This window comes from Zosterops lateralis, assembly GCF_965231275.1.
Source record: "Zosterops lateralis genome assembly, chromosome: 5".
In the NCBI taxonomy this organism is placed as follows: Eukaryota; Metazoa; Chordata; class Aves; order Passeriformes; family Zosteropidae; genus Zosterops; species Zosterops lateralis.
The window spans coordinates 29,174,604-29,192,465 of record NC_139766.1 but is presented as its reverse complement, the minus strand read 5'-3'; the positions used below and the strand labels follow the sequence as shown (position 1 = coordinate 29,192,465).

Sequence of the window (17,862 nt, the reverse complement as noted above, 5' to 3'; positions counted from 1 at the left end):
AAAACTGAAAATTACATGTAGAAAACAACAGCCTGGTAAGGAAAACTGTCAAAAGACAGTCTAACCAACAGAACAGAAACACTTACAGTTGTCTAAAATGAAGCAATTCCTTATGTAAACTGTTAGAACCTTGCCTAGTTTATACTATCTGACCTTTTCTTCTCTCTGCTTAAGAAATGAAGAGTCCTGAAGAGTCTGAACTGCTTCTTGTTATCAGCATAAAAGGACAGGAGTCTGCAAATATTTAAGGACTGAAGTCCTTCATCATCATCGTGCTGGCATGTCGGAGGGAAAATTATCCACAGATGAACAGCAAAATTTGAATTAAAACCCAAGATAATCTAGGGGATAAATTGTGCATGTGATTTCAAAAGACATCTTTTGGGATATTATGTACTGGGACTCAGCCATCCTGGTTTGCCATCCTAAAAGTCTTCTGGGCAATGTTGCAAGTGAAAATGCCTAAAGCATACAAGATACATCAGAGCCTGCAGTGCTTCCGTGAAGGGATGAAACCACAAATATTGCTGTTGCACAATCTAATGCTGAGGGCAAAGCCAATTCAATGGTCTTGTGTGAGATGGCATTGGAATCCACATGTGAGATGAAACCTGTGGTCTTGCTTCTGCAAGTCTATCAAAATTATTAGATGCATCATTAAAAACGGCATTCCTAAATATTCTTCTAGAACACTACTGGAAGTATTGTCTATGAGACACAACCCTTTTATAGCAATGGAGTTATCAAATTAACATTTCTGGGATCCTCTGTCAAAACAGCACAGACTCTTCATGCTGAGAATTTTCTTAATTTTTAGCAGCAGATCATTCAATCAGGCAGAGTGATACCATCCATTTTTCACTTAAATAAAAAGTATCCAACTTTTTTTCTTTTTTATAAGATTTGGGAACATAAAAACTGTTTAAAGCAAACGGAGATGCTCTAAAAAAACAAAACAAAACAACAACAAAAAAAAAAGGAAACAAGAGAGTCATCTGTTTGCAATGATTCAGTTTTCAGTCACTGAATGCCACAATCGCTATAAAAACATTTCTGTTGAAATTAAAAAATAATATTTACAGTATGTTTAATGAATACTAGCTACCTAGTAGTAAAACCAAAAAGCATTTAAACCCCAAACCTACAGCTTTTAGAAAACTGTATGCCATCTGAAAAAACAACTGCCAATAAGGAACAAAATAATTGTCAATACTTCTGTTGAAAACGTGGGCTTTCTGTAGCTTTTATTTTATTACTATTCCAACATCTACCACCTCTGAATACTGTTTCTTGTTTAAAACTGAGAGAGCTAAGTCACACATCCCACATCTTTTATCAGTCTACTCAGTTATTTGAAAACCACCACGTAAATAAACACAGTGCAATACACTATTAAGCAAATTAAAAGTGCATTCATTATTTAAGGTTTTGAGGATTTAGCTGAATAATATTTCAAACAGACTTGTCTAGATCTAGTCTTTCCTCAGAGCTAACACTAAGATCATCCTATTCTCATTCGGTTAACAGTAGATTGTTAAGGTCAGTACTACTGAAACTGGTTTTGGAAACAATTCCCTCTTCTTATTTGTTGCTCAGATCTTTTATCACTGTCTTACAAACATATAAGCCTTTGTTTTTTTTCTCAACCTTTCATTATTCCAAAGTGGTACAGTCTATCACCCTACAGTGATACAGTTCATCACTCTAAAGTGATACAGACATCAATATCTATGCTAAACCAACTGATCAAAGTTTTGGATTTTATCAAAAAAGGGCAAGTTGAACCACAGCCATAAACATCAGTAACAATTATTGAAAATAGTTTCATATAAAGTTCAAATACAAAACTGGAGCTATTGGAGAATTTGCTCATTTTCAGTGAGTTACTCACAGTAACTGATACTTGCTTCTTATGAGAATTAGACCCAAAATCTGAATTTTTTTTTGACAGTATGATTCTGAACAATGTACTAGCGCAATGGTTTTTAATTTACCATGTAAATAATGAAAACATATATGCTAAGATAAGAAACTAATAAAAAACATATTAGTAAGGAAAATCTGCATACCAGAGCTGCCATGGCCCAGCCAGTTTTGTTGTAGATGAACTCTAGATTATTTCTTCGCAGATATAACAAGCCACCAACAAGAGATACCAGAAGAGCCAGTGCAATTGTGCCAGAATAGTTAGGAGGCCTGAACACCCTGATCTGGAAGGAAAAATGCAAATACAGATTGTAATAAATGCTTACATACAGATCATCTTCCATGTAAACATAAGGGAGCACCTGAAATCTGGTTTCAGAGTCAGCAAGACTACTCCCTAAAGTTACCTTAATAAGAAAAAATAGCACTTTCTTTAATAAGTACTTTCTTTTCTTTAACTATGAAAAAAGTTTATATTTCATTTTGAACTGTACAACTCTGAAACATTATTTCTTCAACTAATTTGCTGGTTGTGTCTGAACTAAAAGCAGCTACCTTCAAATCTAAGTGTTTTGTACATAGTTTTGTAAAGCACGTTTCATTTATTAAGAACTACTTATTACTTCTTGTTTTTATCCAGAATTAGACTACATAAAATTTAACAAAGCAAGAATGGAACATAATCTGAAGACTGCAGAAGTTCCCACAAGTACCAAAAATGTTATTTTTTTAATGTGTTGTAGAACCCTCACTTGACAAAGAAAGTTATTATGGAAAGATGGAATTTATCATCAACCTGTCTCAAACCACAAAGATACATTTACCTTCAGCTTCTACAATTGCTGAAAGACTTACATGAACATCTGTTCTGTCAGCTATCCATTTAGCTAGCTGTTCAGCTGCAAATCCGATTCTCTGCAGGTCAAACGTGTCAGCTCTCTTGGGTTTACCCTTCGGAGGAAAATGCATGAAAGTCGGAGCAGAGTTCATATTCAGCTACAAACCCAGGAAAAACAGCAGGAAAAAATTAGTAACTCTATCCTCAAAATATAACACCACAATATCTGCAATGACACAAATCTAATTAGCATAAAAATCTCACTTGCCTCCAATACATTACATTTTTTTAAACATTCTCATATACAGTTCTCCAAAGAGTGCTCAGAATATTCCTTCCAGTAGACTCTTCAGGATGTTTAATTATTTAGAATGTTTCACCCACAAGCTTTTCTATATAAGAGTATCTCATGCTTTAAAGTCCTCACACACTGTAAGACCTCTCCTGTAATTGATAAAACAGACCCTGCACCCAACCAATCTATTAAAGTATATTAAGTTATAATTCTAAGGGAGCAAAGTAGCTTGACATTGTTTGGCTACTAGAGACTAACCACTAATGACTAGGCTTTTTTTGTAATCCTAAAAGGACTGGATAGCTAGCTTTACCTACGTAACTTGCCCTAGAAATTACTGTTAATTCATGTGTTGATGCCACTGGAACTATTCACAGTATATTAAAAAAATCCTCAAAAGTCATAAACAAATAGATCTACATATACATTTGCTACTTAAAATTTTGTCTTCAGCTTTGCAAGGTAGTGTACAAAACTGTAATTTCACTATGTGAACTCCTCTGTATTCATGGCATCTCAGAAATCATGCAACAAAGCACTTGAAAAAATGAAAATGAACATAAACAAAATCGGGGTAATACTTAAGGTATTATCTCAGAGACAAAACATTTAAGATGAGATCAATATGGATCTCTTTAAATAAAGATGTAAGCTTGTTTAGTTCCTGAAAAATGAATTTCACACATTAGCAAAACTTTATACTGAATCAAGTACAAAACTTTATACTGAATCAATTTCTATTGAATTTATCAATAGGAATCACCAACTATTAAAGTATTTTCTACCTGAGGGGGAAAAAAAAAGCCCTCTTCTTTTCTGAAATTATTTGGAAATAAAAAATATTCCAAGAAAGGCTAAAATACATGTTGTGAAACAGTTAAATAAAATACAAGATACAGAAACATTCATATGTTGTTTAGGGTTTAGAGGCAGCTGATCTGGAAGCGCTTTATCATTTCTCTATAAACATGGCAAAGCTGCAAAAATCAAAATCACGTTACTTTTTGGGTTTTTTCTTACGGCATCAGTATTACGTGACTTTGCACACATAAATGTGAAGTCAGAACTGCATTTCCCTCAAATCCACCTTAAAACAGTCGTTAGTATAACTTACTGTTAACACTCCTGCCTCTTCAAAAAAACCTCTTACATCTTTATGCTTTAACATTGTCTAAATATAAACATGATTTTAAATTCCTATTATTTGAAATAAACTGAATTTATGCCCTGTTACACAAGGAATAAGTTGAACTGGACTCTTTTAACATGTGTTGATTGGCTTAAGGCAAGATCAAACAAAATATTTTGTATTATTATATATATTTTGTATTATTATATATAATAACCATGCAGGTTACAACATATATAAAGTTCTACAGTCTATATAGTCTATAGGTTATAAAGCCTTTAATGTTTATAGCAAAAAAAATCTTTAATTTTAAAGCAAAATTTTAAGCCACTAATAAACATTTTTTTACACAATGCAATCTAATATTTCAACTGGAAGTAAAAATATTTATTAAACACACTATTTCAGCTTTTTAAAGTAAGTATTTTAAAAGGACGTATTAATCTTTTCCCCTGAACATTTTAAGTCACACATTTCACCAAAAGGTATTTAAAATATACAAAAAACTTCAAAGTTTTTCACTCCTCCTAATCTGCATTTTAACTTCAATCAATGGATAAATATCAAAGATTGGTACTTAGTATTCATTTTCCAGGGATGCCTTTTTTTCTTGACTCCTCAATTTCAGAGCAGACCTTAAACTATTCTGCAACTTTCACTCTTCATAGCCAACAAATAAAATGTAAAACAGCGTCTTCTCTTTTCCCTGAAGAACTTCAAGACTAAATATTACTGAAGTTGAAGAACACTGTATTACATAAAAGCAATTAAAAGGGTATTTTACTAAAGAGCTTTTTTTTTCCTCCTAAAGAGAATATAAAGGAAATCTTTAAATTAAAATGTTATTTACAATGTATTTCATTCTAAAAAATTAATTGCTTAGAAAAAAAGTTGCATATAAATCTAATGCAATCTATAAGCAAAGATTATAAAGTACACCTGGAAAATACTAGAAGTGGTTATTAGTAGAGCCTGTCTTCACTGATGTCACAGAAACTGCTGTTTTTAACCAGGAGGAAATTGTATACAAAATAAGGGTACACACCTACATACACAAAATAATTTATCTTGTTTTATTTGACAAATCGACATGTAGCTCTAAAAACTAAAAATGCTTTACAGTATTCAACATTTACCTGCTGAAAAACATCTGCCCCTTCGTCATAATCCACTATTGTGAAAAACAGTTTGTTTGAAAAAGCAGATGAATAGCGCCAGGAATTAGCCAGCACTTGATATTCCTCATTAGCTTGCCTGTTAAGGAAAAGAAACAAATGTATATCTATATACCGTTCACTTGCAAGAAATATCCTATAATCAGCTGGTTAGATGAATTACATTTGCAGTATCATTCTCAAATTGACACTATAAATTAAAAAGTTTCAGCTCGTTATGCAACTTTTTGCTTCAAACTTGTCACCTTCAAAAATAGATATGTGTTAAGTTAAACTATACAAGGGAAAACCCAAAATGATATTAAGAAAAAGTAATGTTTCCACATTTAAAAGTCTCAGTAAATAGGACTGGTCTGAGTGGCAAGTATCAAATAAATCTGTTAACAGATTCATGCAAGGATATGCTTATGTGGCTCTTGAGTGTGCTATGAGGAAATACTTGCTAGAAACAGTTATGCACAAGCAATTTTGAAACTAGGAGACAAATAACACACAACTGTGAAATGTATATTCCTAAAACAGCAGAGCCATAGAAGGCGAGCCAATGAAACTGCTAAGCACTGGGGAAATGACCCTAACGGAATAAAAAGCAGACTTGTAAGCAGCATAATAAACTCCAGATTATTTTTCTAGAAGTTGTTTTAGATGTGGAAATTTTATACAATATATAATCTTTTCTATCAGCATTAGAAGGTGATTTCCTACTAAATATCCTCCTAAATAAAATAACAAAAACAACAAATAAAAACCAACAAACCAACCAACAAACCTACCAAGAAAATCAAAGAGAACACAAACCAAAACAAAGATCTTTGCCCTGACTTCACTAAGAGGAAGGGAAAGACAAAGGGAATTCCAGGAGAATAATACTAGCAAAGACATCCTCTAAACACACAGTGCCATAAAACCACAGGTTATTCCACAGGACAAATCTATACCAACAAAAATTTAGGAAAAAAACCCCACCAAAACCAAAATGAAGGAATGCTTGCAGTACTTTCTGCTACAGACTCCTTTGCAAATTTCCATTTTACTGTTTAATCACATCCACTGTAGAGTCCAAACCAGGCTTTTACCACTTGACAACTCATCTTTGCATATGGTAAAATACAGAAGTAGTATAAATAAATGTGTTCCACAGCTTTTCTCAAAACAGTGTGTTTCTAGAAAAAGTTCTATGTGTTTCATGGTGCAGAATATGTAAAAGTTGTAAACGCAAAAATCTGTTTGCTGCAAGTGAAACTCTGCCCTAAACATATACGAGAGAAAAGAAGGAGAAGAGAACTACAGGATCACAGATATTGTAAGACTGTCCCCATTTCTCCATAACTAAGATGAAGCTTAGACATGAAATATACTATATACAAACACCAGCACAGTTGTGTAATATTATACACACTTGTGTATTATTAATATCACTGTGCCTGAAAAAAAAAAATCATAAAACGCCAAGAGTTGAAATGAAAATTGGTGATATCTTACTCCTGCAAAGAATTAAATAACATGAAGCACAGTAAAACTCAACTTTCACCCTTATTACCTGACTCAGTAAAATTTGCTACTTACCACCCTTACTTAATGGGCAGTTTGCAATTAAAAAAATAACAGAAGTAATTTAGGCATTAGATTGGTTACTTCTAGTAATAGATATTATCACTAAGCAGACTAACATATTCATTGTCATCCTGAAGAGGGCAGTCAGACAACATCAAAGAATGCTGCAACATCTGTAGTGCACTCCTCTGTTAAACCTGCTATATTTAAGCTGAGCCATTTTTACTGTAAGAACAAGATGAAAATCAGTTCTCTTGATGCCACCATTCTTTATCTATCTTTCACTTGTGATGAAACTGGATTTCTGGGAAATTCAGGTACTCCACTAATGGCTCCACTATCTGAGAAGACACTTGTTCCCATTTATCTCCATGTATTTTGCATATTTAAACTATTTTGAAATAATGGGTAACATTTAAAGTATTATTTTGTTAGGTTTTTGTTTTGGTTTGGTTTTGTTGTTTTTTTTTTTTTTTGTAACAGACTCAAAGAACAATTTTATCCTCACACTGAAAATAGAAAACCTTTCTATGGTGCATCTTCATAGAAGCTCTTGAAGGGTGTGAAGAGTGAAACAAGGAGCAGCAGGAATACAAAGTTAAAGTATTAGCACACACAGAACTAAAGATCATCCTACACACCACTGTATCATTTCCAATTGAATAAAAATTCTCATAGAATAACTTTAGTAACTCTTTGTAGCACTGGTTCATTCCCTTTCAGACACAATAACAGTAAAAAGCATAAGCACTTGACTGACAAAAATCCTATCTTCAATTATCAATTATCAACTTGACAATATCAACTGTCAAGTTTTTATCTACCTATCTCTAGAATTCGTTCATACTCATTCTATCAGCTTGTTTCTAGGAAGTAATGGTAATTATATAAAATTACTAGAATAATTATGTGAAAATCTATAAAAGCATAAAAGCAAAGATCTAACTTTAGTTGAACTCAACAGAATATAATGTTAGCACTGCTCACTTGCTTGGCAGGATTTTTTGATATATGGAGAAAATTTGAATGTTATTGCTGCTATAGTCAGCTCTTTAGAATTTCATCATAATAGCAACACAGGAGCTAGCAACAACAGTAGTAATATTGACCAGCTGCTGGAAAATAGTGGCCAGATCAAAAGGGAATGCTACTATTAGATTTACTCAGAAAATTCAATATACTGGAAAGTAAGCTGCTAAGCAAATGCTCTACAGAAATTCTTCCATTACTCAAAAGGTGCTCATAAGATCTTAAAAGTTTTATTTAAAAAGATTAATTATGTGTGTGTCTATAGCAGTTAATCAGATTTGTATAACTTGAGCTATATTTAATGAGATTAATTTTAGTGTATTGGTCTGACATTATAGTACAGAAAACACAAACTAAATATTAGGAAAAGAATAAAAGAGTGTGGAATTATTTGAGAAAGAAAGCAGTAAAGCATTATTTTCTGGCCCACTACATACAATACTTAAAAATGTAGAGTTGGCACAGAATGTACTACCAGGTTACTTACACATTCTTATCCATCTGTTTAAAGTAAACTGTGATCAGTGCTGCAATTAACTTCCAATACAACTTCTGGTTTTTATTTGGAATGGAGTTCCCCAAAACTAAAGGAACAATGGGCTAAATGCATATTTGACATCTTCTCAGTGTCAAGAAAACAATAAAATCAAAATTCTAATTTAACTTTGTTTAGGATGACTCATAATGTCTTGATGAAAAGCACTGAAAAATCTACAAATGTGTCCAGAAAATTCCACTAAATATGGAGAGTATAAACACTCATGGAAAACCACACAGGTTTTGCAATCTAGGTATCTATAAAAGGGGAAACCAAGCTAAAATCCATGGTATTCTATTTACCCCATCCAAGGAAACTTTCAATATTCTGCAGACGAAAAGAAGCTATGAGGTCCTCTTTTGTAAAAGTTGCAAAATAAAAGAATTTAAAAAAAGTGATCTCAGGAAGAATAAGGTGTTTCTTGTGATCCAAGTATAAAATTACTGCCACGTTAAGCAGGACTCATCAATACTTCTATCAAGGTCCTGAAGTGCACAGGAAAAGCAATTGCAGAACTTTCAACAGCTTGCTCCAAATTTCCTATTCCTTCATTGAACAAAAAGTTCAAATGGTAATTCCCTCTCACTACATTTAAGAGATCAACAATTTTCTCACTATCTGCTCTTTATCAGCCAGCAAAAAACTGAAAGACATTGGATCCTATTTCTTCTTTCGGATGATGCTCCTTGACTGTCACAACTCTCTTTGCTGTTGACCTACTCGTGCATCAGCTACTTGAAAACATCTCTCTTCTGAGATTTATTTTAAGCATGGAAACCAAAAAAATTCTTTTTTCAGAATTAAAAAACCTCCTCTTGGAGGTCTCATTGATAGAGTAGATGTTAGTACACGTATATTATCTTATAACAAACTAGTGGCACAGGTCTAAGTATAGAGCCTACCCACTGAAATTCAGCATCTTTAGCCTCTGACAGTGCTCTCATCTTTTCAAGGAACACTAAGAAAAAAAATCAACACAAAATATGCATCTTTTTGTTGACGGGCTTCAGTTGTGGAAAAGCTCAATGACCAGTCTCATTCCATGGCCCAGGTATCCCTTTCTAAATGAAAATACACCAGAAATAAATTCGAAAAATGAACCAGACAAAAATGTAAACAGTTTGGTAACAATCAAAACTCTTCTTGTATGCACCTGTATTCCAAGCAGAGATGGATGCTTCTGCCAGTCAGGTAAGAGAAGCAGAGCTTAGGAAGCAAACAAAAAGACTTTATATAATGTGTTTATGGAGCTGTCAGATGGTACAGCAACAAACAAAAAAGGAGTTAAATACAACAATGGAAGATGCAGAAGAGCAGTCAGTATCAGCAGGCTTGAGCTAAAGCTCTTTTGCAGCTGAAAATCAAAACACTAATAATCAAGTGAAGCAGGGGAGTCACTGAATTCTGCCTGGTAAAAAGGTAGGTGCTCACCACTTTAGAAAAATGTAGTGATAATAAAATGAGAGAACACATTGTGAGATGCAAGAAGATGAAAGGCATAGAAGCTGGCAGCAGATTTTCAGACAAAAATGCATTCTAGTCCAGTAGTTACCATTTGCTTGTATGCAATACAAAGTACAAGCTGAGAGACAGTCCCCTCATCTTTGTGATGATATTCTTATCAGAGTGAACATGTTTTTTTTCTCCTTCTTATGTACATAAGTAATTTTTTCAGTAGTGTGACTGATCTGATTAAAAGAGATAAACTATCTAGTTGAGTGAAGACCTAAGGACAAAGGCAAAATGAAGCTAGTCTTACATTCTGAGGAGTCACTATTTAGAGTGAGATTATTTCTGACTGCTCATCCAAACTGATTCATCATCACAGTGCATCAAAGGGCTTTTTAGTATCTGCTTCCAATGTGCTGCTCATGAATATATACACCAAGAACAGCAGTAACATGTAAATCAATTAAAACTAAGTTTAATTTCCTGGAACCAGAACAGTTTAATCAAACACATTTCCAAACATGCATGGAAAAAACCCCAATCCTAAGCCATTAGAAACATATTCCACCCCCATTCGAGAGCACATTGAATAGCCAATCAGTTATTCTTACTTCATTTCCCAACACCAGCTATGTCATATTGAACTTAAATAACTGGGACAACAGGAAAACCGACATTTATGCCACCACTAACACAGTTGTGAAGGCATCAGATAGCTTTCAATACGCTTTTAGATCAGAAAATTGGAACTTCTTTGTCAACAAAGCTAAATTAAAAAAGTTTTACTCCAAATTCTGCTTTAGAATAAAGACAAAATTTCTTTGAAAAAAACTCCATGACTAGAGGTTCTACTAATACATATACATAGCTGCTGGTTTTCAGAAGCCTTCTTGTGTTAGAAATAGATGAATTCAGACAGGATTGACTGAAAGGATATTTTTTACATACAAAAGCTTTATCTAAATATCTAGAGTCCCAAAGACTTCTTTGTATGCAGCATTTTAGCACTAAGTTGAAATGCTTTCCATACACTTTCACAGATCATGTGATTTGTGTGACTGATGTTGTAACATCCTCCTTGCTCCATAGAGAAAATCCTTAAATTGTCTGAGACAAATCTGGTCATCTTTCTGCATATATCACAGAAAGATAAAATACAGAAGTGTCAAATCTAGACACTAAAAGAAAAAAAAAAACCAAAAACTTTTCAAAACTCTTTTTTTTTTTTTTTTTTTTTTAATAGTCTTTTGGTACATAAACCAACCATGCTCAATTTATAGAGGGGAAAAAAGTTCTCATTCTTGTGACAAAGTCACTCAGACTTCAGACCTAGGTGCTTTTTCATATTTCAAATATGACATGGATTTTTTTTTCTATGCAATTATTCCAAAAATATTTTGACAAGTAGCAGTTAACTTAAATCTTGGACAAGAGCATCTTCACAGAACATTACAGATTAAACTAAAAAATCTATTTTTTCCTTAGGCAAAGTGGCTAGTGAATAGCTAACAATCAAGAAATGCCTGCGTTTCAGTTCTATATATCCTTTCAGTGCTCCTGTCCATTAATTAGCCATTGATTTGAAAATGTCGATTTTCCTGATAATGGTTTTATGTGCAGTATGATCAACATCATTAAATTCCTTTTATTTCCCATGAACAAGTGGCTCGCAACTTCACATTTATTTAAACAAACCCAACTGAAAGTACCATGCTGATTTTTCCTTCATTTTACGTCTAAAGATTTTCAGTTGCTTCTGTACAAGATATCTAGCCTAGTCTCTTCTAAGACAAAGTTTATAACCTCTTTTTCTCAACAGTAAACAATACCCAGTTGCAAGCAAAATTAACTTCCTTAATAACAGAAATACTTACATTGTTTGATATGTCCTACAAAAGACCTGTATGTAGAACAGGGAAAGAATTTGCCATGGCCATTATAATGACAAATACAATGACCCTTATAAAGCTGAACTTGGTGCAACTCCTGGAGCTTTACCCACTGGGTAAATAAAGAGTGATATAAAACAATATGGTAAACGTTCAACTCCTGTCATCTCCTGAAGCTGAACATCCTGAAGCTTCTTTATGGCAGCATAAAGAAGAAACAACAGCAAAGAAAGTGCTGAAATAGAAAATTCATTTCACTTAAGAATGTTGGACAACTTCTGTACCTAATCCTCCAGCTTCACAGTTCATATACAGAGGGTGAAGTGGAAAGACAATTTATATTCTCTCCCTCAAAACTGAACAACTGACTTCAATGACAGAAGATTAATACATAAAAACCAAAACCCTAATAAAAACCATATACCTAAGTTAAAGTTTCAGTTGTAAATGTCACATTCCAGCACATCAGAAATCTAACACACTACTACATTTACCAGCTTTGTATATAGTTTAAATTAGCGTATTTAAAAACAGGAAATAGTATTACCTCATATACAGCCTATATTTTCATAGTCCTACAAAATACTTTGCTGCCTATCTAAATAGTGTTTAGAGCTCTCTACTCAATAATCCCATATATTGCTAAACACAGTAATTTCTAATGCATATTTTGGCCAAAGAAGGTTTTATTAGCACAGTTTCTGATTTAGTGAGGTAATTAAGTGTATGACTACCTTTCAGGGCCTTGGCCCTACTTCCCTATCATTAGTCATTTTTGGATTAACTTATTGCACTAGGAACTTGCAGAGAGAGATCATGAACTTAAAAGACTAGCAGAGGCACTCTAATACATATTCAGAATGGAACTACCAGAACACATCAAACTGTTGTGACAGACAGTATTCCATAATACCTATGACCTCATGGAAAAACTGGCTGTCCAAAGCTGCGAAATCAGAGGGAAAAGTCACATCTGCACGAGCACCTTCGGCATCTCTTAACAGAAGAAATCAGTGAAGTGTCGTATTATTAAATGCTAATGAATCACTTGTCACAAGAAGTCTTTGGAAAGATCATGGCTAACTGATAATAAAATAAAGCTGATTTCCTGAAGAGAAAGTCTTCCTCAGTTGTGTACTTTTTTCAACTGTAATTTAACAAAAAAACCCAAAACCTAGAAGAATTTTAAAATGTGACATATAGGATAAATGTGATTGAAAAGATACTGTAACAAGCACATGAGCCTGTTGACCAGTGAGAATCTATCCCATGCAAAGAACAACCCTACCTGGCATATTGCATATTGATTTCAAGGCTCTCTTGCAAAAGGAGACAAGGAAGATGAGAAAGGTCACCAAGGTATAAATTACCTGCAAACAGAGCACTGCCGCTGTGGCTGCAGAGCAGTGAACATCACTATCACAGAGTAGTTACGAGGTGGAGCCTTCACAAATCTTCGGAATTTATCTCCATTCATGCGGATGACCGAACGCCTTGAGCTCCACTCCATCAACTGTTCCACTTTCTCAGCCAAAAGATTCTGTAATTGACGACAAGCATGAGGAATGTTTAAAACCAAAATTTAAGTGCTTTGTACCTATATTCTGCCTTTGTACCCTTCAAACTCCTCTCGACTCAAGATGGAAGTTATATATAGCTGTATGTAGCAGAGTTTAGCTTATAGCACAATTTAGTCCTTCATGTAGTCGATGAAGTTTTAAGTATTTAAAAGAATAACTCAACGTGGTCTTCAACAGAAAGAATACATAAAATAAAATCAACCAGGTTGCTACCAAAGGCAAAGGAGTAGTGTAAGGATCACTGCCTAAATAAAAGTTACCAGTACAGCAATCATTTAACTTCCACTTAAAAAACTGATGTTTTATAAAATGCAGCCTTATGTTGTATTTATTCTATTTAGTAAAAACCACAGTAGGATATTGTCAGTCACTTGAGTATAAAGACGAAAGAAAAAGGTACCTACAAACAGAGAGAAATAGTTACTTCGTTTAGAATTTCTTACAAATGTATCTTACTGAATTCAAATTCATGCAAGTTTTATATTTTGCCATAGACAAGACTGCACTGTCATATAAACTTATCTAGGTACATTCCATTATGAGATCAACATTTTAAGCTGATCTCAAGGCTGAGAAGCACAAAATATCTTGATTGAACTACCATTGCAGACGAAAAATCTAATTGTGTACTGTCTTTTGCTTGAAAGCATTCCATCACATGAATGATACAAAGCAAGCTACTAAAAGACAGCCCTCTGTCTCTAACTATTCCTATGAAAATCTATTTAGGTTTTTTGTTTGTTTGTTTGTTTTGTTTTGTTTTTTAATCAAGTAAGCCTGATTCCACACATGCTCACCAGAAAATGTTTAGTTTCCTAAGTTGCCAAGGTTCAGCAAGGTTGTATTGAGCATGCTCTAGGTGGATTGCTGCACACAGCGTATCAGGATTAATGCATCTATCTTGGTTTAAGTGTTCACCTCCCTGCTCACTGGCCCTTTGGAAGCTGCCTATATCAAATAAAAGCTAAAAAAAAGAGTGGAGAAAACCGGAATATTACAGCTCAGAAGCTGAGTGCTGAGAGAAAGTGAGAAGGACAGAGAAGGGGGCAGACAGGCTGAAAGTGAGGAAGGCACACCAAAGAAAGAGGAACTAACTTCAGAAAACTTGAAGATGCAAGATAAACATATATTAGTGAAAGGGTTTTCAAATTGATCAGGCTCCACTGTGGAGGGGCAGAACAAACCAGCTTAAAAAACATATTGAAATAGGGACACTTTCAGAAAAGAGAGCATGATGACAGGCGAAGCAAGGATAAAAGCCAAACACCATGCAAGAACAACTGAGGAAGAAGACAAGGTGGCTTTTTGGGGAGTTTTTTTAAAAACTGAATGAAGAAGAAAAATTAGGTCATCCAGTAACATTCTGACAAATCAGTAATGGTATAAATGAGAGTAGATATATGAAGGGAAGGAAGGAATGAACTGCAAGAATAAAGAAAAATTACATTTTGCCTGTCAGAACTTCCACCTTCAAAACTATCAGAGCCCCTTAGGCACAGGTCATCAGAAGGCCTGAGTCCAAAAAAAGCTTTGATGACTATGGGTTCTGAAATACCTGCATTAACTTGACCCTATTAAAAAAAAAAAAAAAAAAACCCTTCAGTTTTTGTTCCTGTTTTCAGAATTTAGCTGGTATTTGTAGTCATGAATGTGAAGGAGAGGCTACAACACTGTTTATCATGAGAATATCAATGATTCAATTAAAACTATAATTTTTCTTCTTTAAAAAAAAAATGTTTCTGGTGGTTTTGCTTCAAGAAGATATTATGTAAGTTATTTTCTTTAAAAGGAACCATAAAGCAAATTACATAAAAATGAAGCCCACACACATGTAAGATTTCCTTTAATTAGCAGTGCCAGGATTAAATCTTTGTTCATTTCAAAAGATTCACTTTCTTTGCATCAGGCATTCCAGCCAGTAATACACAATAAAATACAAGAAACTAAAAAGGATGGGAACTAGTATATCCAAAACCTTCAATAATTCAAGCAAAATGATAACCCAAAGAGAACTAATAAAAAGACATAACTTTTAAATTAAAACAGGAATGATGCATAATATCCTACTTGGTACAGAAAAACAAATACTTTTCAGAATGGGCCTTATTAAAGGAAAGAAACCCATGAAATAGAATTAAGGGTATGAAAGCAAAAGCATGATCTTGACAGAAAGAAGAAAAATAGGAGAAGGAAAAAATCCAGCTCTATTAGTGTTTCTATAAAATACAGTTATATGGAAGAATCTTACTCAGACAAGTCCTAATTCTAGTTTTACTTGGAAGCTAGTTGCCAATAAAAAATAGTCTTGATTCCTTTAGATTGAGCCACATGTAACCTCACCTTTACATAGCTCTTCTGCAATATTCACTATAATGTTCTCAACCACTTTTATCACTTGTTGTTTGGTTTTTCCTATATGCACAAGTAAAAAGCTAATAACTGAGCTAACTTTAAATGTGCACTACACTAGGTAAAATCAAACTAATATTTCAGGAGTGTAGTCATTAGGTACAACGTATATACTTGCTTCACTGCATCCATAAGAAATCTATTTTTTGCAAATAGAAAGTCATTAAACAGACTGCAGATAGTGGCTTGCATCGTAAAGCATTCTGCTATAGGCTACACCTCTCTTAGGAAACTGACTGCACTTCAATATCCTACCAGCTTTTTTGTGCACTTTATTTCAGAAGACTTCTTTTGCAGAGAAATTGATAGAAGAAACCTTGGGACTGACAGCTCTAGAATCCAGAGTGCAGTCTTTCTGACTTGTGAGTCTTTAGAAAAAGATGAAAGTCTGATATTGGTTTTGTCATTTACAAAATATTTTCACAATATACGCTCCTGAGTAAGTTAGCAACCTTTTCCTCATTTTATTTAATAATGAAACCTAAGAAATAAATTTGACAAATAAAAGTTTGCATTTTAGCCATGCATTTGACTTTAAAGCTGAGTCTTAAGGAAATATAGCACACTGTAAAATTCCAACTGTCTAATTCAGCTTTGGATCAAAAAGGCACCCACTTATGCGACACTATACTCAGGAAATTGGTCAGTGGGCAGGCAGGCAGGGGACAGGGGAAAGTGTTTTAGTATATAAATTTTAAGTATATTTATGAAGCCACCAGACCAGTCTTAAGGATTTCATAATTTAGAATCTAATTTGAATATTTTTGTAAGAACATTTTTTTTTAAGATAAACAGTAGAGACCAGAAAAACATACTGTTGAATAAAAGCATGAGCTCTACCTCAGTCAAAAATCTTCTCCTGTGTGAAAGAACATTGAAAAGTGAAGAACAATTGACAGAAAAACATGTGGAACCAAAAGACAAAATTTTTCATATTACCCTAATAAAAATAATCTACTAATATCCTAGAAAGCATTGTTAGAAAAGACAATGGTCTATTCAAAATTGTTCTTCCTGTGAAGATACTGAAACTGAACATGTTTCCTTTCACCCTTTACTGTTCTTCTATATAATCCATACATACAACTGTCACCAAAGTGAATTCCCATTAGGATTCTAGACACCTGGAATACAAATTTTATTAACTTGCCTCTTTCCAACTTTTCCTTTCTTTTCTCAGGAAAAGTCTTCTGCCACAGAAAATCTGGAAGTAGGAGAGAATGGCTAAATCTAACAAAACACATCTTGTGATGACAGAGACACAACTGTTACTTACTCAAATCCAGAAAACAAGGAACACTACCTCATTTTCACTCCAGATTTCTCATTTTCTGCTCCGTTCCACAGTCCATACAAGGAAAGACCCTACATATATTTAAATCTGTTTGTTTACAGAATTCCTCAGAGCATTTACCAGATTTCTGCTGATAACTGAAGGGGTTTTAATTGAAACACTGAGGGGAAAAAAACCCAAACAAACAAAAAAAAACAACCTGAAGCCTAAATATGAGAATGGAAATTCTTTCTGTATAAAGAAAACTCTGGGTTTGATGTTGCAAATAACTACAAAAGGTTCAACAGATAACAGTCTGCAAAAACACTGAGATGATGAAGTAGCCATGTATCATTTACTTATTTTCATTAGCTGATGCCCAAGCAGAATATGAGAATATGAATGACCTATGGGTACAAACAAAATGAATGCTAATTACTGTAAACAAACAGAACTATAACATTACTTGCTGCTCCTATACTATTTTGAAACAAGTACAAATATATGGCACATCAACATTTTTACAAAACTAAATAACCCTTAAAAATCTAACTGAGAAAATCCAAAATCCAGGAATTTTCTTACCCAACAAGTAAAGCTGTTAATTTTTTAGAAAATGGGATTACTTCATAAAGCAATCACCTCTGAAAATTGTCTTTGCTCCTGAAATAGCGACAGTCATTGGCATCTTTTCCTCAATCCTGTTAAGCAGATGAGCACTCCCCACTGAAATAAAAGCTGCTTGGGAAAACAATTCTAAAAAATTCTTCCTTTTCCC

The 17,862-nt window shown here is 33.8% G+C and overlaps 1 protein-coding gene across 3 annotated transcripts in view; it reads right to left on the bottom strand.

The window, feature by feature from the left end:
- TUSC3 (tumor suppressor candidate 3) overlaps positions 1-17,862 on the bottom strand; it is a 105,205-nt gene that overhangs the window by 56,997 nt on the left and 30,346 nt on the right. For 2 of the 3 annotated variants that reach the window (XM_083861250.1, XM_083861249.1), the window contains exons 2-5: positions 13,193-13,362; positions 5,325-5,442; positions 2,782-2,922; positions 2,070-2,210 (exon numbers count right to left, since the gene is read on the bottom strand). In XM_083861250.1, coding sequence (XP_083717376.1) covers positions 2,070-2,210; positions 2,782-2,922; positions 5,325-5,442; positions 13,193-13,362 — 570 coding nt within the window. Of the gene's footprint in view, positions 1-2,069; positions 2,211-2,781; positions 2,923-5,324; positions 5,443-13,192; positions 13,363-17,447; positions 17,492-17,862 lie in introns of all 3 variants that reach the window. The other variant, XM_083861251.1, reaches the window with a different exon arrangement.